Source organism: Fusarium vanettenii, assembly GCF_000151355.1.
Source record: "Fusarium vanettenii 77-13-4 chromosome 4 genomic scaffold NECHAsca_3_chr4_2_0, whole genome shotgun sequence".
Classification (NCBI taxonomy): Eukaryota; Fungi; Ascomycota; class Sordariomycetes; order Hypocreales; family Nectriaceae; genus Fusarium; species Fusarium vanettenii.
Genome location: NW_003315879.1, coordinates 1,620,315 through 1,645,813, shown reverse-complemented (window position 1 = coordinate 1,645,813; position 25,499 = coordinate 1,620,315). Strand labels below are relative to the sequence as shown.

At 50.9% G+C, this 25,499-nt stretch overlaps 4 protein-coding genes across 4 annotated transcripts; 2 read left to right on the top strand and 2 right to left on the bottom strand.

Moving 5' to 3' along the window:
* Window positions 1-7,040: 7,040 nt before the first annotated feature.
* Window positions 7,041-7,884, bottom strand: NECHADRAFT_79054 (uncharacterized protein; the record flags this gene model as incomplete). The annotated part of the gene is made up of 2 exons (XM_003051666.1): window positions 7,041-7,584; window positions 7,634-7,884. The coding sequence occupies 2 exons, from the start codon at window positions 7,882-7,884 to the stop codon at window positions 7,041-7,043; spliced, it is 795 nt and encodes a 264-aa protein (XP_003051712.1).
* A 3,092-nt stretch (window positions 7,885-10,976) lies between these two features.
* NECHADRAFT_79053 (uncharacterized protein) lies at window positions 10,977-12,539 on the bottom strand (the record flags this gene model as incomplete). The annotated part of the gene is made up of 5 exons (XM_003051665.1): window positions 10,977-11,151; window positions 11,473-11,883; window positions 11,995-12,254; window positions 12,377-12,466; window positions 12,519-12,539. The coding sequence occupies 5 exons, from the start codon at window positions 12,537-12,539 to the stop codon at window positions 10,977-10,979; spliced, it is 957 nt and encodes a 318-aa protein (XP_003051711.1).
* A 3,565-nt stretch (window positions 12,540-16,104) lies between these two features.
* On the top strand, window positions 16,105-17,082 carry NECHADRAFT_79052 (uncharacterized protein; the record flags this gene model as incomplete). Its single annotated transcript, XM_003052109.1, has 1 exon — window positions 16,105-17,082. The coding sequence occupies one exon, from the start codon at window positions 16,105-16,107 to the stop codon at window positions 17,080-17,082; it is 978 nt and encodes a 325-aa protein (XP_003052155.1).
* A 6,721-nt stretch (window positions 17,083-23,803) lies between these two features.
* On the top strand, window positions 23,804-25,368 carry NECHADRAFT_79051 (uncharacterized protein; the record flags this gene model as incomplete). The annotated part of the gene is made up of 4 exons (XM_003052108.1): window positions 23,804-23,903; window positions 23,960-24,900; window positions 24,949-25,218; window positions 25,330-25,368. 4 exons carry the CDS (start codon window positions 23,804-23,806, stop codon window positions 25,366-25,368), a joined length of 1,350 nt encoding a protein of 449 aa, XP_003052154.1.
* Between the last annotated feature and the right edge of the window lie 131 nt (window positions 25,369-25,499).

Genomic DNA, 25,499 nt, shown 5'->3' with positions numbered 1-25,499 from the left:
AAAGGTCGCTTCATCAGCCTGAGGGTCGTTCACACACCAATTTGGGTGAAACCGAGGCCTCTAGGCCAGTTTTTTTCTGGCAGAACTCAAACGTGAGTCATTGGCTCGCGCCTGCAGCTCTGAATCAGCCACTCAGGCGCCGTGGTGGCGCGCAAGTGGACCAAAACCCACAGATCATATACCAGGTTAAACAACCACTCTTCAACGAACAACAAAGCACTTTGGCGCAGCGGAAGCGCGCCGGGCTCATAACCCGGAGGACCACCGATCGAAACGGTGAAGTGCTAGCTTTTTGCGATCTTTTTGGATTTTTGGGGAATTTTTCTTTTTCCCCCGTCCCAGCCCGGATTTTTGGCTTCGCGATGTCTGCGCTTGGTGTTTTGCGCTTAGTCATGCCGCTGTTGTCCAAAAATAGTGGGTGGGGCTGTCCATTTTTAGGCACTGCGCAACGGCTTTCCACATGGCAGGCAGGAAGCACCTTCCCTCAGCATTTTTATCTACCTGCTGAGTACAGGGTCTCTCCTATTCGAGATCCAAAGTTTCTATCGCAACAATGTAAAGACCCTCTGTGAACAAGTAATGACGCCTGAGTCGTGGGTAACACATGAGAGCATTCACAGCAAGGACAGCTGAATCGCCAGTACCCTAGACCACCCAGCAATTGATGCTCGCGAGCGGCCATCACACATGCTCAAGATGCACTTGATACGTAGTACCTATTCTCGCTCGAATTATGGCTAAGGGTTAACGCAGAGACATGTCGCAGAACATCTGTATTCACTGTCTTTGAGTCCTCACTCAAGGGAACGCCCTTGTCTCTGGTACTATGCTACGGGTTCGCAGGCAGTCATTGAGATTTCTTGGCCCGTTCTTGACTCTTGTTCTAATTGTTGACGGAGAAGGGGTTTATGGCCAACAGAAGTCCACACGAGGTTACCATTGTTGTTCCCTAGTCAGGTCAACGCATGCAGTTTATCCTGTAAGACAGCAAACAACAGACTGAATGACATTCTCGACACTTTCATGTATAACGGCAAAGAACTACCGGAACTGGGCCTACATCACACGCATTCATAACTACGTAGCTAGAAGCTGTTTTTAGGAGCCAATTTCAATCAACCATAGGAAAGTGACGACAGAGGTGAAAGCAGACGAAGCAAGCGGAAAAGAGAGGGTCTAAAACAACAAGCAGATGCCAGCACAAGTTGTAGCTTGCTCGATGCGAGCGACAAGCATATACCACGCAATTGGCAACAACTTTACGCACATCCGTTGCTAAGCTGGATGCAGGGACATAGAGCGTGTTGTCTAGTTTATCTATGGGGATTAATCTCTAACTAGCCAAGTGTCCGAATAATGTACGTGACATCCCCGTGCCCCAGAGCCGTTGCAAACGTAACCTGATTTTGTGACGAAGGGTCGCGGGGCTTTGCTGGAGGGGAGTACTTCAAGGAGTTGGCGGTAAGAGACTCCGAGATCTTACACGTTTGATCCGTATTTCTTGAGCATTCTCGGGGTTGAGGGTAATGGTGAAGTAATCAGCTTCTTCCGACGGTGTTTGATGCCGGGGCCACCAGGCTTGTCATTTGTTGTGGGAAAAGTATCCAGCTATACTGTTTAGTACCAAGAGTGTCAAGCTTGTTGTACATATTAGGACCATCACCGCCCACGGTTGCAGGTGTAGTGAGTCCCGAAGGGAGGGACGGGGTTGGTTTGTGGGCCAGGGCAATGACGAGCCGGGCACGGGTGTGCTTTATAGGGAGGCATTCGGAATATCGTTTGTAGCGTTTCCTGCTGGCCATACAGAGCTCAGTGCAGTTTTCAGATCTGTTTCCTCGCAAGTCACGATGTCGATTGACCAAACCGGGACACGACGGACACAATCATGTATGATGCCAGCAAGCGCGCGGGCAACCAACATCAAATGAAGAGGAACAAGGACAATGAATGGTCTTTTTCAGTTATTTACTCTTAGGGAGAGCCAATTGGGGCATGCTGGTAAGGTTGCCGTTCACCTTGAAGAACCCATGAATAAAGGGGTGAGGGGGCAGGTGATTCATCGTCACTCTTGAAGAAGTTTCTTTGCTATTGTAGTACGGAACAATGGACACCTCGAAATGAACCGCTCGCTTTTCAACTCACTGCCTTGCAATCCGGGCTCGCCTGAAGCCACCGGGGGCGGATTGGGAGGGGAGATGCCGCTCAGGCAGCCCCCCTTTTCCTGGCACTGATGAACAGCTGCAAACGACCGACAACCACGCACTCGATTTTCTACCTTGTTGGCCTCATTCTGCTGCACAGCTTGACCGCGCTAGCTTGCCCTAATTCTTTGTTTTTGTTTTTGTTTTTTGTGCGCGGTTGCCTGGCACATATTTATCACCACCACCCCACCATCTTCTCCCCTCCGCTTCCTTTCTTCTTCCTCACGCACACAACTTCACATCCGCGGCGCCTTCAGGCGCCCGCCACCTTATCCCTCTCCCTCCCTCATCTCCTCCATAGGTCCCGGATGACCTTATAAAAGCCACGGCTGCTAGCACAGACCTGATCCCTGTTGCTGCATCCCCCCAGGTCTTATGGTAGCAGACCTACCTACGGGTAAATGCGGCTGTTTTCAAATAACCTCAACTCTCCCACAACTGTGGAAAACAACCCTGTGCTTCGGCACAAACACGCATCTTGGTCGAGTCCCCAGGTAAGACCCGAGATTCTCTCTTCTTCAGGTTCGCTTGACTGACCCTCTCAACAGCGGAACCGCCATCATGTATCACACTCGCGTACTCCTCTCACATCTCGGCTTGTTCTCTAATGTAAGACTCAAGGTGTCTCTCTCTCTTTAGATGCATTTGATTGACTCTCTAAACAGCGGAACCACCATGATGTGTCTCTCCTACGCCTAGGTCATCGACGAGATCTTGCCGCTTTCCTCTCACCTCTCTCGCTTCTCCCTTTCTTCACGCGTCTCTCGCCTCCCCCCACTCTCTCTCATAGGTCCCGGATGACCTTATAAAAGCCACGGCTGCCAGCACAGACCTGATCCCTGTTGCTGCATCCATCAGACCTCTTTTAGAGAGGCGGGTCACCTAGCATAGACCTACCCAAAGATGCTGACAAGAATTCTCAAACTACCTCCACTTTCGTGGAAACAACCACCTGACACTCCCAACATCTTCACATCTTGGCCGATTCTCCAAGGTAAGACCCGAGATCCCCTCATATTCAGGTTCGCTTGACTGATCCTCTCAACAGCAGAACCGCCATCATGTGTCTCTCCTACGGCTAGGTCATCGACGAGATCTCGCTCCTTGCCTCTCACCTTTCTCGCTTCTCCCTTTCCTCACGCGTCTCTCTCACATCTTGACTGGTTCCCCAAGGTAAGACTTGACCTGTCTTCTCCTCTCTATCTTTGGATTCCCACTAACCCTCGACAATGAAGCCGTCATCATGCGCAGTTCTCCCCATCGGTCATTCATAGACCTTTGCCCCCTACGACTCTCTCCCTCCCTCCCTGCCTTAGGTCCCGGATGACCTTTATAAAAGCCAAGACTACGCGGTTACCCAAGGATTCTCTGTCTCTGGACGTCTCTGAATCACTGGATGGCTACACAAAGCAACACTGCACCCAGATGCGTCCATTTCGCCTGTGGTGACCCCATGCAATTCATTTGCACCGGGACGGGGCGTCTGCCCGGACGCGGCGGGCGATTTGACAGATTTTCCTCACCCTTCACCATGTTGCCTTCCCTCACGGGTTGGTGTTGGGACTCTTTCATTTCGAATGCAAACTATATCAAACGACTTGCACCCAGCCTACCCGTCATCTGACTTTACGAGTTTCCCTGAGTTTCTGTTTTCTGTTTTCCTGGTTTGTTCCGCGAAGCTCTCCGTCGCCGCCAGCAGATGTGCAAGAATTCTCAACTTTCTCCATCTGTGGTAATCCCTCGGCCACCTGTTTCCCATCCAGTTTGATCTCTGCTGAGGAGTTCTATGAAGCGGAACTTATCATGAAAGAACAGTTCGACTCTCTTGACGACGATGAGTGGGAGTGCGCACCCTTGGTGAACGAGAACAATGGAGAGGTCTCTTCCAGTTCCATGGTGCAACGGCTTGATGGATACATCCAATCGGACCAGACCTATATTTACCGTCCCTTGCCCTTGTGTTCTGGTACACCCTCTCACCTCACATCTTGGCCAAGTCCCAAGGTAAGACTTCAAATGTTTCCTTTGCTGTCTCGGTTCGCTCAACTAACTTTGTAACAGTGGAATTGCCATCATGTGTCGCTCGCTCCCATGGGTATCCGGAGAGAACTTGACCAAACGTCGTGTTGCTAGACCCGAGTTGTGTTCAAGTTCATTCCACCATGCCCCCCAGTCGCTCTTCTCGGCGACTCGCCTCTCTCCTCACTCTCAGATCTTCACTGATCCGTCAAGGTAAGACCTAAAGTATCTTCCCCTCTCTCCTCTGACTCACTTAACTGACCATTCAATCAGGGTAACCGTCACCATGTCTCTGTCTCTCCGACCAGACCTCTATCAACTGCTGGGTTGCTTAGCACAGACCTGAGGTACCGGTTCGGCATTGACTCTCCTCCCCTCTGATCTTCTCCTCTTCTTCGCATTCAATTTCTCTTTGCTGCCGGTAAGAAACCTTGAGATGATGATTGTAGAAAACATGCTAATCGGTGACAGACAGCCCACCAGTTTACGCAGACTGCACCGAAACCCTGGACCTTGACGGAACCTCGACACACTTGACCTCTTAGCCTGTGTTCCAGAGAAAGGGTAGACAAGTCACACAACAGATGAAGGAGTTTGTGTGGGAAAATGGACACGATGGAAGGGATGGACATTTGTTGAATGACTAGGCAAAGCGCAAGTACTACTTCTCGGTATGCCGAGTAGTTCTACAGCGTAGGATTTTTGGTAAAGGAACAATATGGGTTTTTTGGTCACGTTTAGTTTGGTTGCATTTGCTGCCATGGCACATCAAATCCACCTCAGCATTGCATTGACATGGTCTCTCATCAACACAACACAAGTTCGTAGATGTCGTATTCACTGCACCGGTGATAAACTTTGAGGCGACCCCCTGATGGAGGGTATCGAATCTGGGAGTAATATGCATTGAGGCCGTAGTGCTTGATCTGCGGGAAACGGGGAGCGATGCGTCCAAGACACACGCGCTGCTGTTCGGTCATGGTTGCTATCGCTGCCTCGATATGTTCAAGTCAATTCGAGTCTTGGGAGCCTTGGGCCTGGAATCCCGATCAGAGAGTTTGGGAGCAGTAGCATACCTAAAGATTCTTTCATAGGACTTCTCTACGACACCATGATAGTGGAAATTCCTACCACCTCCCATTCTCACCACCTCTCTCATGTCAGCGTTTCGCAATTAAAGGTCCAAAAGCATAGACTTACCCAAAGTTGCTGAAGGAATTTTGGACAACCCCATGAAAATGGAAAGAACAAGAGCAAGAAGATGGTTTTCTGAGGCCACGGTTCTTGAAAACACATTCATTTCCTTCCATCACTCTCGGGCTTACTTTGATCACTCCCTCTGGCGCTGACTCCCCTAGGATCTTCCTCCTCTTCTATTCTCTAGAGAATATTCGTCTCCTCTCCCCCCCCCCCGGGCCTTGTTCCTCACGCCCCGTCGCGCCAACTCTCTCGAGCCCAAGGAGCTACCTCTTTTGCCCTGCAGCCCCGGCCCTTCTGACCCTGAAGATTTGACGCCCGTGGGTGACATCTTTTTGCCTCCCACCCCCGAATTACAACCTGCCTCGCCCGAGCCTCGCCCTGATCCTCAGATCAGCGACGGTATTGGCAGAGGCCATATTCACGATGATATCGGTGACCGACATGGCGGGGTTGGACACAAGACCAAGACCAAGATCGAGCTACTCTTTTGTTTCGCATGAAGCGAAAAACCACTGGCTGGTTACATGTCTTGCTAGACGTCAACAACGAACAGCAACAACAGCGAGATCGAGGATGCCGATGAACGCCTCCTCGAAATTTTCAAGCACAGCTCTGGTCTAGAATTTCATTGATTGACACCAGACGGTTGGACCTCCCATGGGAAATGGAAGGCTACAGAGACGACAGAGCCATTGGGTGTTCTTCGCTTCACTCTCTTGCAATCGAGTCCTTCAAGAAGAACATAGACCAGTGCCCTGCTCTCGATGATCATGTCGAGAAAAGCTGTCGCTGACAACATGGACAACTATTACGCGAAGTCGCGTCTCAAGGACGTGTACGCAGATTTCCTTAGGGCGCTCGGTGGCACAGTCGTCACCACACCACTTGCTGCTTTCACCGCAATATTCTGTGACTTCCTCAAGCCTGACCTTATAATCGTCGACGAGACAGCCACTATGTGAGAGATAGCGACGCTTATCCCCATCGCCTTCTTTGACCCAAAGGCACGGAACAGTCGCCACCACACCACGGTGTATTGCTGCTTTCACCGCAACGTTCTGCGACTTCTTCAAGTCTAGCCATGTGATTATCGACTAGGCACCCAATATACGAGAGGCATGGATCATCACTGGCGATATCAAACCAGGGGCTTTAAGCTGATTGGTTAGTTGGCGACCAACTCGTATAGCTGCGACATAGTTGAGCCGGCGTGTCTGACGGTCGTCTGCGATGGTATTGGTCGTCGACATGGTGAGTTCAATGGAGATGATGATATCTTCGTCGATATGGACCTCATCTTAGATCATGTAGTTCTGACGGGATATAATTGTGTGAGTACACGCTGACTCTCTTGGGATGTCATCACAGCATCAATGGCGGTGAGAAAGAGAGCCGATTTATGATGATATTATGGATTTCTCTTCCTAAATTTGTTCCAAGTTATGATGATGAAGGTCAGGATTGGGATGAATCTAAGAAGGTTTTTTCCTAAATTAATATAAACATTGTACGGAATGTCTTGAAGGATTGCCAAAGGCGCGCGGCGTTCGTGGACTACCCCCCAACTGCCAACCGACACTTATCCACCTCAACAAGAAGCTGGACAACAGTACCCGGTACTTAATTAGCAGCCTCGAGGAGGCAGAGATCCTCAGAGAAACTAGCATCGATCAGAGACAAGCGGCTGGACACGTTTGATCTTGCGTTAACCACGAGGAGCGAGGGCTGCTCGTCATCATCTAGGGCAAGATTGTTGTGGGCATCGGATGCAGGCTCCTTGAATTGATCTGTCGCAGGCTTCCCTTCATCCTTCGAGGTTCGTGTTCTCTTGGGCGCTTTGGGCCCAATGACTTCGTCATCACAGGATTGAGCCACCTGAGAGAGCCAAGTGAACACGGAGCTGCGGTCTGCGGATACTTCGTTTCGAAAATTTCCGATTTTTGCTGATGTGGAGGAAACGAATACGGGCATCCCAGGTCTGGTCCAGATAACCGTTTTGTCGGGGTGGTTGATGATGGCGGCCTTAAGCTCTTCCCAGGATTGTTCGTGGACGGCACCAGTACGGAGTGCCCAGACCAAAAGGAGCTTGGCAGGGCATACATGATCGCAAGAAGGATCTCGCAGTTCATATAGATGGCTGATGCATCGAACGCTTGGGCGTTGGCTGGTTCGAGTCAGCACGCGGATCATGATTGCCATTGAGCTCTCCATACCTGGAATTTTGGCAGAACTCGAATTGTATGTCTGCGCGGAGGAAACCAGTGGTACGATCCTCATAAATCTTGATGTGTTCCCAGAGCAGACACCTGTTATCGGTAGTGCCTTTCCACTCGTTCACACGTAGCATATCAGCAGCTTTGGCTCCTGTTGTAACCAGGAGCACGACAGCCATGAGAGAATGCAGACGGTAGTCCCACACATCAGCGCCGTAGTCAATCGCCTTCTGTAGGAAACCTGTGATCATCTTGTGTGTGAGTTACATTGCCACAAGCAACTTTTCCCCATCAGCACTGTGGTCATCGAGCAATACACCGTCATGGGCAAGTGTCATCATTGTCATTGCTGAAGTCACACCAGTTAGTTGAGGCACATCAACCAAACAGTTAACATACACAATTAGTGGGCGTCTCTATCTGTCAGAACCCATCCTGGGAAGTTGAGTTTGGCCCACTGGTAGATGCTGCGAAGTCCACGGCAGGCAGTTCCGAGGGAAGCAACTTTGCGGGGGAGCATTCCAAGAAGAGATTGACAGAATTTGGCAAGATGGTCCATGGTTCGCTCGGTTCCCAGGCTGCTAGCATGGATGTTAGTGAGGATCTACTGTTTTTAACAACCTGTACGAAGCTGCAATGGAGGGAGTCACTCATGGACGAGAGGAGACGGCTGCCCCAGACGTCGCGTGCGGGCCCGCTGAAATCATCATTCTCGAAGGAGATGCGCCGAATGGAACTCTGAAGTGCAGCGATCTTGTCTCTTTCGTGCTGAGCGTCAGAGAGCCCAGATGCTGCCATCTTGGGAGGCTGTTTTTGTGTTGTCCACGGCAAGGCTCTGGAGAAATTGTTGAAATTGTTGAAGGAAGAGTCGAGGAACAGAGAGGAGCAGAGGCTGGAGGGAAGGAAAGAATTTTGTCGTGGGTGATGTGAAAAAGGAGCAACTGCCCGTGATGAGGAAGGTGTCTGGCAGCGGAAGTAGGTAGGCAGATACATCCATTGAGACAAGTAGCCATCTGGATACTAGATGTACTGTTGACTGAACTGTCAATGAATGTCAGCTTTTACTCCAGACAGAACGGAGTGCCAATTTAGAAGAGGATTTAGAGAGAGTAGCTAAGGGCTTAGATAAAATTCTCAAAGTTTTACATAACTTCTTTAACAAATTTATGATATTTTTATTGGAATCCTTAGAGAATATCTTTCTGAGCCCCTTCGTTTTGGCGTTCTGTACGCGGCAATCACAACTCCTCTACATCATAACCATGTCTCCTAATGTCTTCCAACAGCCACTCCATCGGGGTAACATATGTCACATCGTGGGTCCCGGAGTCCTTTCTGGCCAATCCACCTATCAACATTCCACCGATACGGCCCTGAATGTCAAACACACAACTTCCAGAATCGCCATCGCCTGAAAAAGCTGTCCGGCTGAACTCTCGTCCATGCCCTATAACGCACCACTCTTCGGATCTATATTCACCATCGGGATGAGGCGACCTCATGAGAGACTTGACCGGATTGGCGATCCCAGTCGTAAGCCCAGTTGTCGGACCATATTTAAGAACGAAAATGCCCTTTTCGCCATCAACTGTGCGAGACCGGGGACCTAGCATTTCGGTCTCCGGAATGGTGCCCCAAACAAGCACACCATGCTCATAGTAGATTAGAGACTGCCGGATATGGGTCCATTCAAGTGACTGATCCTGGATCAACCCCCGACCGCCCGACCCAATATAAATTCTGTTCAGTAAGGAGGTCAGAGGGGTAGCATGCTTCTCCTGGTGCAGTTCTATCAATGCCCAGTCTCTTAGTCGTTTCCCCTCCCTACCCTGGATTGATCCAAGGCTATAGGCTGGCGAGAATGTGGCGTGCCCAAAAATCCGCGATGAAGGGTTATCCCACTCTGCGAGCCTTTCCTTCAAGGCTTCATTTGTATCCAGTTGGGTTTGGACTACCTGAATGAGTGTTTGGAGCCTTCGTTGTTCGGCATTCTCCTTCCAAAGATTGTGGTTGAACTTCTCCTCCAACTCATAGAGATACTCTTTGTTGGAATTGATCTCATCAGGGATAGAGTTGATGAGCTTCGCCCAAGTTCCATTGCCGGGCTGCATGACTGTGTGCGGGATCGTCGTATCATCATGCTGATACTTAGTATTGGGGTGTAGGTTCGTGAAAACAACATGTCGGCATGTCAGTGCAAAGACTTTTGCGCCGCATTGTAGGTAAAGGCACTTGGTGCCTTCGTGTCTCGGGTTATCGGATGGGGCTATCGATAATCCAAGATACTCCGAGAGCAGCACATTCGCGTCTATTGGTTGCCTGAGGGGTTGGGAAGAGAATTGCAATAACCGGCTGGAGGTTGCTTGGCTCGATGTCGATACGGCTGGTGTTGGTAGCGGTGCTGGAGGCGGTGTCGATGCGGCCTGAGTGACTTCCGACTCTTTCATCTCAACCTGGACATCATCGAGATTGTGACTCTGTAAGATTCGGCTACAGGCGACGACGACATCATAGCCTTGCTCAAAGGTCAAGCCCGTCTTGACAGAAATCAAGATAGTCACTGGACGGCTAAACTTTTCTCCAGTCCATTCATTATCACGGGCATATCCAACTCGGAGCACATCAACAGCGGTCCAATGAACCTTATCGACAACCTGCAGTATCTGTCTTCGCAGGGAGCTATCCGCGTCGTTCCAGAGCTCCACGATCGCATGCTCGCCAACCACATAGAGGCATTTGGGGATCGGCCAGCCGTCATATTGTGATGACCATGGAGTAGTGCTGCTTCGTGCGACCAGTTTTGGACAGCTGGGTAAGCCAAGGTAATAGTCCCGCTGCTCTTCGAGGCTTGGTGGTAAGGGGCGTTGAGTTGGAGATGGTTCGGGCGAGGGTTCGACCATGATTGGATGTTATCCTCAAAGTCCACGGGGAGACTCCTGCTTCGTCGATGATCTGCCGATTGCCACGATTGGCTGACGAAGTTCTGTTGAGGACGGGATCTCGGTCTCGGTCTTGATCTGCTGCTTTTCCGAAGGAACTCGCGAAGGTCTGCAGAGGAGAAGGAGTCGGAAGGGTGCGGAGGTAATGAACGTAGTCGGACATGATGCCTATTTATGTTAGCTGATGGGCCGCAAATTGACGAAAAAGTTTGATGACAATGGATGCATGCCGAAAGGCAATCATGTTGGGAAGGCTCGATCGGTTGGGATTTGAATAAAATATCATAAATTCATTACACACTTTACATAAAACTTTGAGAGTATTGTTTCTTTTTATCTCAATTTTATCTAATCCTTTATTTATTTTCTCCAAATCCTCTTCTAAATTGGCGATCCGTCCTGTCTCAAGTACCATCGCTGGGCTCAGCCTTGGCAAGCTCGTAGGCTTTGACGAAGAGGTCTTCATGCTCAAACGCCCATCCCACCACGCGCTCGAGCCACTTCGCTCTGTCGGGTTGATTGCTTTCAGTGGAGTTGGGAACAACCTCGTTCAGCTCATCTTGCGACATCTGGCGACATCTGGCGACAGAAGATAAGGTCAGCTTCCTTGTTGACGTAGCTGAGACGGTCACGTTCTGTAAGGCACTGGGTGACGATGTTTGCCAGGCGATGACCAAAATCCGTTAGCTCACCCTTCGAGATTGGCTTGGCGGCGCTGCTCATGAACATCTTGCAAGATTCGCCGGTCTGGGGGAGGCTAACTTCATGTCCTGCAGGATCGATCAAGCAAATGAAAGATCGGTCGCGGGCCGTGTGAGGAAGCGAAACCAAGAAGGCTGACATCTTCTCTGACTTGAGGGCGGCGATGGCCCTCTTCCGCATGCCTGTCGGTCCCCTGACTGCCCTTGGCGTTTCTGAATAGCGAGTTCTTGCAGGGCCTGCCATTGCAGATGTTCATCGTAGTACGCTCCAGCGACGTTGTAGAGCAGATACTGGGAGTCAGTCGCAAAGTGTAAAACTCGAGCGGCGACTTCAGTGTCCGGAAACCCATCCTCTCCAGGAGCGGGGAGTTGTCCCATGGTAAGGGTCTTGGCCACAGGTGCATGGGTAAAAAAGCGAGCAAGAGGATCTAACTTCGCATCCAACTGAGCTCGGCCACGGATGATGGTCGACGTTGCGTTGATGTCTTCCAAGATTCGCGACGGAAAGTAAAGTCCCCCGTGTTGCTCAGAGTCAATGTCCATAGTCTTTCGAAGAGACTGCAGCTGTGCGTGCATGCGTAGACCATCTTGGCCCTTCACGAGCAGCTTGCTGAAAGAGCCAGGGTGAACGGCAAGTTGAGCAGCAGTGCACTTGATAGTCACGCGAATGACTGTTTCGGGTGCCGCCTAGGTCCCATTGCAGAAGCATCCGAGGACTGACTTCGTCTGCTTCTCTTCTTCAACTTTGTTCTCGGTCATGTGCTTGGACCAGATCGTGATGCTTCCGACTTGTTCGTCACCAAACCCCTCAAATCCGCGAGCAGATAGCTTGAGGTGAGTGGATCCAAAGTCGTCGGGGCTTCCGAAGAATTCGAAGGAAACATCCAGCGATTCCTTCCATGGGCGAGTGAGCAACTCCATCGACTTCTGCATAGGTGTGCTAATCGCAACATCATTGACCTTCAAGAGACCATAAAGAGCCTTGGTCCAATGAAGTTCGTTGCCTAGTGCGATCGAATAAAGTCTGGACGGCGTTATGATGCTCGTCCGCCTGGCGACTGGTCAGTATATTGAAACGATAGGTTACAGCTGCGATAACTCACGTTGCCTTCGAAATCGGCCGTTGTGATGCCTCCGGTATCGGTGATCGTGATGAGTTGTGTCTGGACGGCATCAGGAGGATGCTCGTCGCCCTGGTGACTGGTCAGTATATTGAAACGATAGGTTACAGCTGCGATAACTCACGTTGCACTTGGGCTCGGCCATCGTCAGATGCTATGTAGTCGGATGAAAGCAAGCTGGTTCGTGCTTCGCGCGAGGTGTGGGATGCGCAATATGCGATAGGTGGTATACGATATGCGATATGCGATATATGGGACGGATGATGAATGCGTTGAGCTCTTGGGATTTGAGGTTTTCGATGGCGTGCCACTCATCAGTTGGCGGCGGCGCCATTGTACAGAAGGTACTGGTAGTCTGTCGCGAACTGCGTTGGGCGGATGTGTGAAGGAAGAAGCTGCCTTAGCTAGAAAGCGTGAGTGCGTTTTGTAGTCGTGCGGATGGTGGTGCCGCGCCTTGGATCTGTTCACTCGTGCCGGTTGAGCAAACGGTGATGCGACCGACGCAATCATCGTTGGGGCTGTCAAGTCGCCGATATCGGTAACCAAGGACATCGCGAACGAACGGTGCCGACTGGTGTTACTAATCATAAGATTAAGTAAACATAAGAGAAGGTTGAGTTAATTGTGTCCTTAACTTAAGAAGAATATTTACATAAAGATCCCTAAGTTTAGGTAATAATCCTCTGTGTACGTGTTGCGGGACCACTCGCTTGTCCTTCAGGGAGACGGCGTGAAGACTGAGGGACAATTTGCATATGCTTGCGTCTCTCTTTTTACTCCTCCTGCGCGGTTACCTGCACGTCTCAGAATCCTCATGACCTCGAGACAAGAGTTGCTCATAGAACAACGGAGCGTCCATGTAAGATGATTGGCTGGGTACAACCCCACAACGCGCCTTCGCACACTCTCCATTCTTGTGTTGCTGTTCAAACATCTGTCAAACAGTTTGCATATGCCTGCTCAGCTTTTCTTTACGATGCCGCACAAATCTACCCGTTTCCCAGACGTTTTACTTTTCCCGTCTCGTTTTCTATTGTTCTTTGCCGGTTGTGTGTAGACGCGTCACCCCATCCTAAACATCATCAACGCACAACTCTTCTCCCCTCACCAAACCACCACGCGAAAACAAACAATTTGTCTCCTCAGGCGCCTCCCCGATTTCTCTCTCTTCGTATATAACCACGAAGCTCTCCGCCACCGCTCACCTTCTCACCTTTCCCCTTCGCCCTCAATTTACTCGTTCTGCGTTAGGGCAAGTCGACTCACCATGCGACGAACCTCTTTTCAAAAGCACTCGCCCTTCGGGCGATGACAAGCGCGGCCAGATCATCTCTCGTTCCTACACCACCACCTGCATATATACTTCACGAATCTTTCATTCGAGCCTGATAACAGGACACCTTGCGACCAAGATGCGGCCCTAGAGGCCTACCCTCTGCTCGGCAGTTTCGCACCCACTTCTTCCCTTTCAGAGGGTGATCGCGCCGGTGAGAAGCCTCAAGCTGAGCTCCCCGAAGGGGGACATCGATCTGATGGCCCGAAGGTATAGACCATCATTAGCGACATCGCACAGAAACCTCCATACATGACCTTGGAGTACCAGCTCGGAGCTGGGAAGATCACTTTGAACCCGCTCTTTACTTCACTTGGTCGATCCTGCAGGACAAACTGCCTGTCCTGTCTCGAGGAGTCTTCAACGATCGTCAACACCTGGCACAGCAATCACAAAGGCAATGTCAAGTCGGCCAGGAGAGCTATATATACCACTACTCCCCCCCTTACCGTTGACGGCATCATTGTCACTTCTTGTGATTTATATAAACTCACCCACGACGTCCCGCTCGCTAACCAAGCACGCGATCACGGGTGGTCCCTTGACCTTCTCAACAACAATGCCGCTGTTGAAGAATTCACCTCTCGGCTGCTGGATACCTATGCCGACCTTTGTATCACCAATGCGCCTGGCGTGATGCGTCTCTACCCAATGCTAGGCGAAGTCAAGGCCGGCCTGAAGAAGACAAACTCCACAGAGCAGCAAGATCGCCCAGCAACGTTTGATCGAGAAGGTGCCGAAGAGGCTCTCTTACATGCCAATAGCGTTGGTATCGAATCGAAATTTCTCGCAGCATATGCTCTGACTGGCATTGCTCTTGGTATCGATACCGCCTCTGTTGCCTACCGGTCCGCCAAGCGTCGCAATGTCGCAATGTCGCTTCACTCTGTTGCAGTCGAGTACTTCAAGACGAACATGGCACAATACGCTGCCCTTGACGAGCTGGTCCAGAAAGCTATCGCTGGCGCAGAACTTGACGACACAGGCAAGTCTTACTTGAAGGCTTGTCTCAAAGACGTATACGCAGATTTTCACCGGACCTTCGATGGTACAGTCGTCACCACACCAGTTGCTGCTTCCACCGACCTTGTGCTCGTCGGCGAGGCAGCCACTATGCGAGAGATAACGGCGTTTATCCCCATCGCCTTCTTTGGCCCAAAGGCATAGATCATCACTGGCGACACATCCATATCAACCTAAGGGGCAGTCCACGAATGCGAGGTTAAAGTTGAAGCCGAAGATCAAGATCAAGATCATGCTCAAACTCAAACTCTTTCGTTTCGCATGAAGCAGCAGACAACCGGCTGGTTTCACGTTTTACTATATACCAATGGCAAGCTTCTCCCTGGTTTTGACGCCAACACGGTCATACGGATCGGCCTAGGATCTGGCCGCGGTCTCAAAGTTCGACTACAGATCACCGCTGGTGAATTCTTCCAGCCGTCCATGCATCTCCAGTTCCTCGTTCAACATGGTACTTATTATGACGCTTTTCTCGATGTCATTATTCCCCTCAACACTACCTATATATACTCGGCGGCATTTCAGTCCATCGACTCTACAGATGAAGCTGCCTTAGCTCCTCTATTCACCTTCGAGGAAATGGATTTGTCTAAGCTTCTTCCCTACGCCCGGTCGCGCCCATCCGCACTCGCTGAGCTTGGTCAAGGGCTCGAAGAAGGGGTAGACCGCACTCGTTGAGCATCACGACCAACGGTATTGCCATAGGCCTTCCTCGTACAATCGTTTCTCGGGTTACTTTGGCCGACCTTGATCACTCCGACAACCCTGTCTCTACCCCAGGATGCCAGAGCCTTCCCCTAGCCCTGTTCCTGCATCAGAGCGATCTGCTAGCCCCGTCCAGAGCCCAGAGCATCGCCACGTCGGAACGTTCGCTTAGCCCTCCCACATCAACGCGACGTCGAACATCATCCGTGGCCGAGCTAAGTTGAATGCCAAGTTGGATCCTCTTGCTCGCTTTTTCACCCATGCGCTGAGACGGTGCCCTCTCCTCGCCTGGCTAGCCCTGTTCCCGAAATGACGCTTCCAGCCTGGCACATAGGTCAAGACAAAAACGAGACACGAGGACGAGTATAAATTATAATAAAAAGGTACAACAATCTTCTTCTTATTATATTATTTTATGATCTTTCTTTATAAATTAATTACTGATATTTATAAAGAGTTAGGTAATTCTCTTAATGACCTTCGCCGCCCTCGCTCAGGATATCACCACGAACAACCATCGTCGCTCGCTATCTATATCTGGACGAGCGGTGTTCAAGGAAGCCCCATTCCAGGATGCAGAAGGCACTGGTTTGGCGGCCGACGCCAAGGGCGAGCTTACCACTCGCGAAGACCAGACCAAGTCTTCAACATGCGACTCGCTACGACCACTACTTTTTTTACGTTGGTCACCGTGGATGACGAGATCCTGCCCGGTTACAGCGCGTCGACTATTCCCCGACTCGGAATGGACGTCGGTGGTGGGCTACACGTCGGCGTCTATGTAACGGCCGGACAGTCCGCCCAACCCAACATCCACTTCGAGTTTTCCATCCGACACAACAATGACCTATATGTTTTCCTGAGCCTGCACGTTCCGGTGGCGGCCTTGCTCAGCGATATAACCATGGGCCAATGTCGGTCAGATAATAGGTTAACTCTTGCTCCCCTGAGAACCTCCACTCCTAAGGACTTAGACGTTTTATCTCAATACTCACGAGATAATAAGTACGCAGAGAAGCTTAAGGACGCTGGCCTTTCGGACCCGGTGGCTCCCCTCGATATGGTGACGCTCGACAGTCAATTACTTCCGCATGGAAGTAGACTTCTCCCACATCTTCGAGGTCCCCAACGCGGCCTTCTTCAAGACTTTGGAGATCGCCCTCCGGTTGCGCAGGAAATCGTGACCGAGGTCATGGCCCGCTTGCACTCTGCTCCGAAGTTTGCCCTGACCTGTTGGTTCTTCGTGGAATCTTCCTTCGCGAAGCATTGGCAAGGCATGCTGCCCAGGATTCGCAACCTGCCTCCACCGTTCGCACACTTCCTCACCAATGTGCGTACCAACTATACGGATTTGACGTACAATAACTTGGGCGCCGTTGAGGAGGAGTTTCGTCCAAAGAGGCCAGTGCCCGCAGCCACTGTCTTCCGCTCGGCCGAGCACAGAACCGTTACCCTGATAGCTGGAGCCGCTGAGGAACAACAGATGGTAGATCAGAACGCCTTGGAACTGATCGGCACCCTCATGCAAACTATATTCGTCAACGATATTTTCTCCGCCTGGTCCCCGATGCCTGATGACCTAGACGTATACGGTATGAGAGCCGACGGTTTCCTTACCCAGTACTAGGCAGTGATACCCGTCGATGACCACAACGCAGACCTACTGCCAGAGGTCGGAGACAGGTGTTCTTTCTTCCCGACAGTCGGTTTCAAGTGCCGCAAGATGCCCGCGAATACCCTCACCGCCAACCAGACCTCCAGAATCGTGAGCAGCGTGGTCCGAGCCTGCCACGCCGGCGAACGTGTTGCGGATAACGAGTGTCCTCACGAGTTGATATACTCCCGATGTGGACGCGAAGGTTACATTCTTCAGGTGTACCGCTACTATCAATATCGTCTCTTGAAGACAAGACTCCGTGAAGCCCGGGATCACACCAGGTTCGGCGCTTGCAGCAGTAAGACTGGGTTGTCTTATGATGAGTGTATGGTTAGGATACTCAATCAAAATATCTAATAAAGCTCTAAAATGAGCCTAGAATTATGATATGAAGTGCTGAGTTTATGTAAATTCTTTATCTTTCTACTCTTAAATTATGATACACATTAACAAGCATTTGTAGAGATCAACGCCACTGTCAGTCAGTAAGTCGGGACAGACGCGGAAGTTAGATCGGTGCTTGGTCCGTTGCAAATGTTGTTCACCAGCGAGCGACATTATGAGCTTTCGACTGATTGATGTGATCCAGCAGTGCAACCGGATCTTTGGCGGCAAGGCTACCTTGAGCGCTGTTGCTCTGGACGGCAATGACGACGTCTTCAAGATGGAAATGGCCATATCGGATGCCGTTGTCCAACTTGGGGAACGCGCTCTCCAAATCTGGGAACAAACTCGGAACCACGAATATCAGCTGAATATCGAGGTCTGGGAATTGCTTCTTCAAGAAGACGAGATTGTGTACATCGATAGTGAGCGCGCACAACGACTTGGCCGAGAGCGTGGGGAACTGTCTGGCGATCTCCTCAGTCGGTTCCGAAATCAGGTCGTACAAAACCTCACCTGCCTGTTGGATATAGGCGTCGCGGATCCTGTCGGGCTGCTCAGACTTGAGGCGGTTTACCTAGTCGTCGTTATTCTCTTTCGCCTGAGCCTTCTCGATCTGTTGGCGGAGGCTTTCCTCAACGTTACTCCGAGAGCAGCACAGTCGCGTCTATTGATTGCCTGAGGGGTTGGGAAGAGAATAGAATTGCAACAGCTGGCTGGAGGTTGCTTGGCTCGATGTCGATACGGCTGGTGTTGGTAGCGGTCCACATCGGGAGTATATCATCAGCTCGTGAGGACACTCGTTAGCACTATGTCCCGACTCGGTGCAGTTTCGGCAAAGACGAGTAGGGCAAGCGTTGGCATTGGGGCCGGTTAAGGATCCAGATTTTTACGCATCTCGAACGAGGCTTGCTATAGCCGAGGCTCAGGTGGCCAATTTCAAAGCAGCGGTTGCAAAGTTCGATATTGCAATCAACAGCATTGTGTCCTTTCCCTCCACACTTGTTACAGGTGCGCTGCTCGCAACCTCTTCTCTCGTGCCCCTACTCACCACACTCGCGGCAGGTCACCGATCTCTTCGTGGGGCAATCCTTGACCTTATGTCCAACCTCGTTGCAGGAGTGGCAAGTTCGCTGAGTGTCCCCGTTCTCCTCCTAGCGGGGGACAAAATACACGAGACTGAATTGGCTGTGCCCTCACCTCCCTGAGTCTCGTGTTTTATGTCCCTCGCTGGTCCTCCCACGAAGCCTGGGGTTCCTCGGGGCGCAGGCTTGGGCATCTCCACTGAGTATGACCTTCGGCGTTGCATAGTCTGCAAGAAGACCGGCGGTGGAACACTTCAAGAAGAAATGGCCCTCTCCACATCGGGTGCAGATCAGATCAAGAGGGCACTCGTTCGCACCATGTCCTGTCGTAGAACAGTTTCGGCAAAGACGGGTGGGTGGGGCAAGTCCCGGCAGTATGACCTTCGGCGTTGTCACAAGTCGCGCGAGCGCATTCTCCTGATGTTGGCTTCTCATTTGGGCAGGTGATGGTATCATGCTCATGTGTCTGACAATACAAACAGCATGGCACTCGAACCACAAGGTTGTTGGCCGCGAAGTAGTCGTAAAGGCGGAAGATCTCGTTAGCACGTTTGCGCGATGCATCTCGAGTCTCCCAGCCGACAAAGAGACCGCGGTTGAGAAGCAGGATGGTAAAGCCGCGAGCACGAGTCGTAGCAAGGGTCCCGCGGAACGGCTCAGTGGTAAACCCAGAATGAGAAACAGCGGTTTAGTCGACAAAGGCGAAGTCGGCTTCATCACCTTGAGCTTCATCGCGAGTCTTGGTTTTGACGCGATCGGGAGAGAGGGCGCCACCACTGACAAGCATTCGGATCTGACGTTGGTACTGAATTGTCTGCGCTTTGCAAAGAGACATGATCAGCACAGTAGCGGGTTTGCCATCGTTCTTGCTAAGGCCAGTGAGTTGAGATGTGAGGATTGGCGTGGCCTGCGCAACGATCCATTGAGATGGTCGAATCAAGTCCGGATAGCATCATGGTGCTTATCGCCCTGGTGACTGGTCAGCATGTTATTATTTCAGGTCAGATTGCAGCTGCGATAACTTACGTTGCCTTTGCGGCTTCAGTCATCGTCAAATCGGGGTTGCCAAGACATACATATTAGGCAATCTGGTTCAGATTGTCAGACGATGACACCTGGGAGAGGTGGAAGAGGTAGGGGAGGTTAGGGTGAGAGCACTTGAGAGCAAAGCGGAGAACGCAGACGGGCAGGTTGTGGGGCGGCCGACAGCTCTGTTAGAATATCACGTGAGCTGGCAGCTGCTGTTCAACAGGCACGCTATACAGAACGCCAGAACGAAGGAGCTTATAAGATAAAACTCCTCTAAGGATTTTAATAAAAATATTATAAATTTATTAAATATTTTATAAGAAATACTAAGAGTATTATCTCTTTTTATCTTAATTTAATTTACTTAATCCTCTTTTAAATTAGCGCTCCGTCCTGTCTGAAGTATGTTTGATTGACTGGTGTGGATCCATCTCGCACTCAACACCAGAGTACACCTCTCTTCAAAAACCCAGACTCTCCCACGATGACGAGCATCGTACGGTTACCTTGATCGCTGGTGCCGTCGAAGAGCAACGGATGGTCGATGATCAGGCTACCCGATTGAGAGAGTCCCATTGAGCCAATTTGGCTCCGATTTCTCCTCCCGGGCAGGTCAAAAGAAAAACTAGACACTAGAACATCAAGAGGGTCAATTACCTCCTTTCTCTCGAGTACGATAATCAGCTAAAGATGTATAAAAATAAAGCTAAAGCTTTAGCATTTCTTTATTTATTCTTACTATACTTTATTTATCATCTTTAGGGGAGGATAATCTAAAGCGGTTTTCTGTGTCCGCCGTACGTGCGAGGTCAGCGCCCTTGAGATTCTCTGCGTTCTTAGGGGAGCGAGAGTCAGCCTGTCATCCGACCGACGTTGGCCCACGGTCACAAGATTTGGAGGAGCTATCCGCACCGGCGTTGAGGGCCGTGATGGCGTCACACTCAGTGACAGCTGTCTTTTCGCGGGGTTCATACCACATTCTGACTGTCGTGGCAGGCAGTTTGCCTGATGTCGGGCGGGGTTCAAAGCCGGGGTTGAGGTTTTCCTCGGGAAGCGACCAGATGTCCGCCAGGAAAGTGTTGATACTTCCGAGGGGGGCCACGGACTTTAGGTTGTGCTTGATGAAAGGCTTAACTAGTCCGGGCACCTAGCTGCGCTGCCGTGGCACTTCGACCAGGAAGACGGCAATGCTCGCCTGCGTGCCTGCTGGCAGAGGGATCCGTTTGGCTGGCCAGTCCAGCCCCAAGCCGAAGATGGGAGCTGGCGCCCGAGAAGAGGCGTGTTCCTTCACCCATGCATGGACACGTCGGCCCCATACATCGTCAGGTTCATCGGCACCCTGTCGAAGCCGGAGAGCTTCGGCCTCAGCAGTGAAGCCGTCGATGCCAACAACAAGAAGCTGGACAATAGTACCGGTACTTGGTTAGCAGCCTCGAGGAGACCGAGACCGAGACCCTCAGAGAAACTAGCATCGACCAGAAACAAGCTGCTGCACACGTTTGATCTTGCGTTGACCACAAGGAGTGAGGGCTGTGCATACAGCTTCAGCCACGAGCCGCAACAGGGCTGGATCGTATCAATTAGCCGACGCTGGTGAACGATTTCTGAAATAAACCGAGTACCGATCCAGCTTCCGCGTCTGTCCCGACTCACTGACTGACAGTGGCGATGATCTTCCTCTGGTACAGCCACAGCCACAGCCGTCTTGTGTACATCGGTAGTGAAGTCGTCGATGCCAACAATAAGAAACTGGACAACTTGATTGGCAGCCTCGAGGAGACGGAGACCCTCAGAAAAACTGGCATCGACCGGAGACAAGCGGCTGGATACGTTCGATCTTGCGTTAACCACGAGGAGCGAGGGCTGTGGATATAGCTTGCTCAAGGGCTCGAAGAAGGGGGGTGGGGGTAGACTTCTGCGCAACCCAACGGAAATAACACAGCCAAAACACAACTGATCCTATACCCAAGACTCAATGACACAATGACTGGGCTGTGGATATAGCTTCATCCACGCACGAGCCGCGGCAGTAGCTCGTTGTCTCATTCCTTCAAGACCGTAACTGGGGGCATTGCTCCTCCTTCGAACGATGCTAAGGACGATCCGAGTCCACCCAGGCATGGCTGAAACCATAGAGCACCGGAAAGCCTTCTCGGGCAAAACGCACCATTTTAGCCCCTCCTTCTCTTGGATCGTCTTGTCATGCCTAGGCCTTTCGTGTTTCAGATGCTGATAGCCACTCTTCCAATGTACATTCTTGGACCACACTTTGGGGTACATTGCATGCAAACCCTTGTTGGAAAGTTGGCCGTAGAGTCGAACGAGGGTCTCATCGCTCATCAAGGGGTCTGTTCCGGTAGGTGTTAGGTCAATGATTGTTGAGTCTTCTCTGTTTCCAATGACCATTCTTCGACCACACTTTGGGATACATTGCATGTAAAACCTTATTAGAAAGTTAGCCGTAGAGTCTAACGAGAGTCTCATCAGATGAGGTCTCATTGCTCATCAACGGGTCTGTTCTGGTGGGGGTCAGGTCAATGAGTGTCAAGTCTTCTCTGTAGCAGTAGCGTCCAGAATCCGATCTTGTTGGCATGACACCATTCGCGGGCGGGTTCTGATTGACTTCCTAGGACACTTTCTGGAGCGCACTGGAAGAGGTCTGCTGAGGAGTGTCCGCCGTGGCGGTATTCTTATCGGCAACTGGAATAGACATCAAAGTTTGTCTCTCGAAATCTTCCAAAGACCATTATTGGACCACACTTTGGGGATTCATATGAATCAGGGGGGGAACGAGACACTAGAATAGACATCTTAGCGTATCCCCTTCTAAAGATAGTAAACAAAGTAGAAGAAGAATAGCTAAGAAATAGCTAAAGTCTTACCTATTTCATCTAAATTTCTTCATTCTCCTTGATAGAAGTTAGGTAACTGTCTGGTCTTTTGGCGTTCGGAGGGGAGAATGTGACCTGGGGTCTGCGAGTGATTCGGGTGATCTTCACAATTGTGTGCGAAGAGAGAGAAATCGGTGAGGGGTTCGGCCAGATTGACTACATGCAGCTCCGAGTCGGGAGAAGAAGACCCGGCGTCCTATTCGTTATTGGCGGCGTCTTCTTGCTGGGCGTTTTCAACGGGACCTTCATTGGCCTCATCTCCTTGCTGGATGTTTTGTTCGGTAACAGGCAGAGAATAATCGCCCTCGGGGGGATGTAATCTTGATCGTCATCAAACACAGAGGATCCATCATCATCGTAGCGCTTGTCGTCAACCTCCTCCTCATCGAATGGGGATCCTGAGGCACAGAAAGATTAGCTACCTGTGATGTGATTGCCTCGACTATGGCCATGGCTGCCGTAGTCTTTCCCGATCCCGGACCTCCGGTGACAAAAGCCCATCCGAAAGGGACCGATCGCAGAGAGGCGACCAGCTCAGCAGTCACACCCTGGAAAACTCCATCCGCAAATGCCTTGGCCAAACCTGGGAAGGCGCTCAGGAAATCGTAAGCAATGGGCTCCGGCTTGAAGTTGGTGCTGTATCCCAAAATTTGCCAGCCCATGTGGAAGCCATCGAGACTTGGTTCATCGTGGTGATAGCATTACACTCAGCGACAATGGTTCGGCCACGTGGTTCATGAGCGATCTTGACCAATGGCGTGTTGTAAAGCGTAGTCGAAAGGCTGACATTTGAGAGGAGTTGGGACTGCCCCTGACCAAAGGGCCAAAAAGAGAGCAATATGAGGAGATCACGACCTCACAGGTGCACACGGCACACACACGAGCTAGGGTTGATACCAGTCGATTAAGGGTGAAGTGTGATGAGAGATGATGCTCTCTCTAGGCACCTAGATCAAGAAAAAAACGAGACAAGAGGACGAATATATTACTTAATCCTTCTCTTAATATAATCAAACTATTATAATAAAAATATATAAAAACCTCCTAATTATTATATTATTTTATAATATTTTTTTCATAAATTAATTAACTATATTTATGAGGAGTTAGGTTAATCTTTGAAAACTCGGGTGTCTTATTTACTTCTTTGCCCCGTGCCAGGGACTATTCGGGGACCATGATAGAAACGTCGGGAATAACGAAATTCCGACCGACGATGCATTGAACCGCAACCCCAGCAATTGGAACAATACAACATGGTCATGATGATTACCAATCAGCCATCATTAAACCCGTCTCATGATGAACAATAAATCGGCGCAGGTGAAGAAGACCAAGGCGCCTGCTAAGCGCAACTCGGAGGCGCGCCGGGAGCAGAACCGCATCGCGAGCCGGAACTACCGTAGGCCACACACACCCAAGAGTACCTGGGGACATGTGCTGACGCCATCACGACAGGGGAGAAGCGGAAGCAGAAACTCGCGCTACTAAATCAGATCCTGGAGCCAAGTGTCTCTGAGCTGGCCAATGTCGTTGATGGCCAGGGCGGTTCCAATGATACAACACTCCCTCAGACGACAACCTCTGGTGCCACAGTAGTTGACCCTATCGCGTCGATAGACACATCTGCTATCGACCAAGATGGTTTCACCGAGTCACTATTTCCAGACGACACCTGGGGGGATCTCACTGCTTCGGCTATCCCAGCATCGAATGTCCCCTTTGCTCAGCCGTTCCCAAACTCATTACCATTCCCATTCACACCCGTGGACGACCCCTTTGCGCCTATAGGAGTGAACCCATGGGCAACCAACACCTTCAGACCACAGCAACTGGTACAGTTCTCAGGAGACTATGTAAATACAGGCATAGTTCAAGAGATATCTGAAGACAGCCCAGAGTCCACCGACCAAGAAGGACAACCCGAATCCCTCGCACCAACCACCCAAGATGACAGAGCCTTGAAAAGCATCCTCAACGGCGTGGAAACATTAACCCTCAGTCAGAAACGATCCCTGCTCCGCCATCTCCAACAAGAAACCCAAGACACGCCCTCCAAGCCTCCTCGAGCATGGCCGCCGACTCGCGCCCAGATGGAGTCTCTCAACAAGTTCACAAAGGCCTTGTACAACGCTGCCAACGCAGGTCCAACCCCTCTTCCAGCGCAGTACATCGTTGAAGCGGGCCTTTTTGGGGCCATATATGCTAACTGCTACGCCCTCGGTATGGGCGGCATCGAGGAGATTCTCTGTGAGGAGGGATGTAGCATATTTTCTGTTACGGCGGATGAAGGGCATGAACCCTCACAGCTTCCCCTCGTGAGGACAAGGTTCCGCAATGTGACGCCGGATCTCCGGCCGACTGACTTACAACTCACCTTTGGACATCACCCCTATGTTGTATGTCTTACTGTCCACCACATGATCACTACGTACTGACAGCAGTAGGACGTCATCCCCTTCAGATCCTTCCGAGACAACATCATAAAGGCACTCCTACATGACCCGCCGCTAGTCGACGAAGACATCCTTTGTCAGGACCTCTTGGCCGGCGGCTTCACCTGCTGGGGCTCCAGACGCAGCCCCCTGGGCATGAACGCCGGGGTACCCTGGGATGCTAGAAGCTGGGAGCCTAGCATCTGGTTCCTCATCAAGTACCGCCAGCTGACGGGCGGCTGGGACGACGAGATGTGGAAGAGCGCGCGTTGGTGGCATAGTGTACGTGGAGAGAGGATCCAAACGGCGCAGGCCATGAGTATGATGGATAACGGAGCATGTGGAGGAGACTTGAGGTGGTAGTGAGTGTTGAAAAACAATTCAACCTTATAGCATACCCAGAGGGCAGATCAAGGAAACCCAGCCAGATAGATATAGTCTTACACAGTTAAGCCATCATACCCAATGCCTGTGGTAGTGAGTGTATAGACTACACTGAATGTTTATCTGAAATGATTAGCAGAGACTTTATCTGCCCTTAAACCCTCTATTATTCCAATACT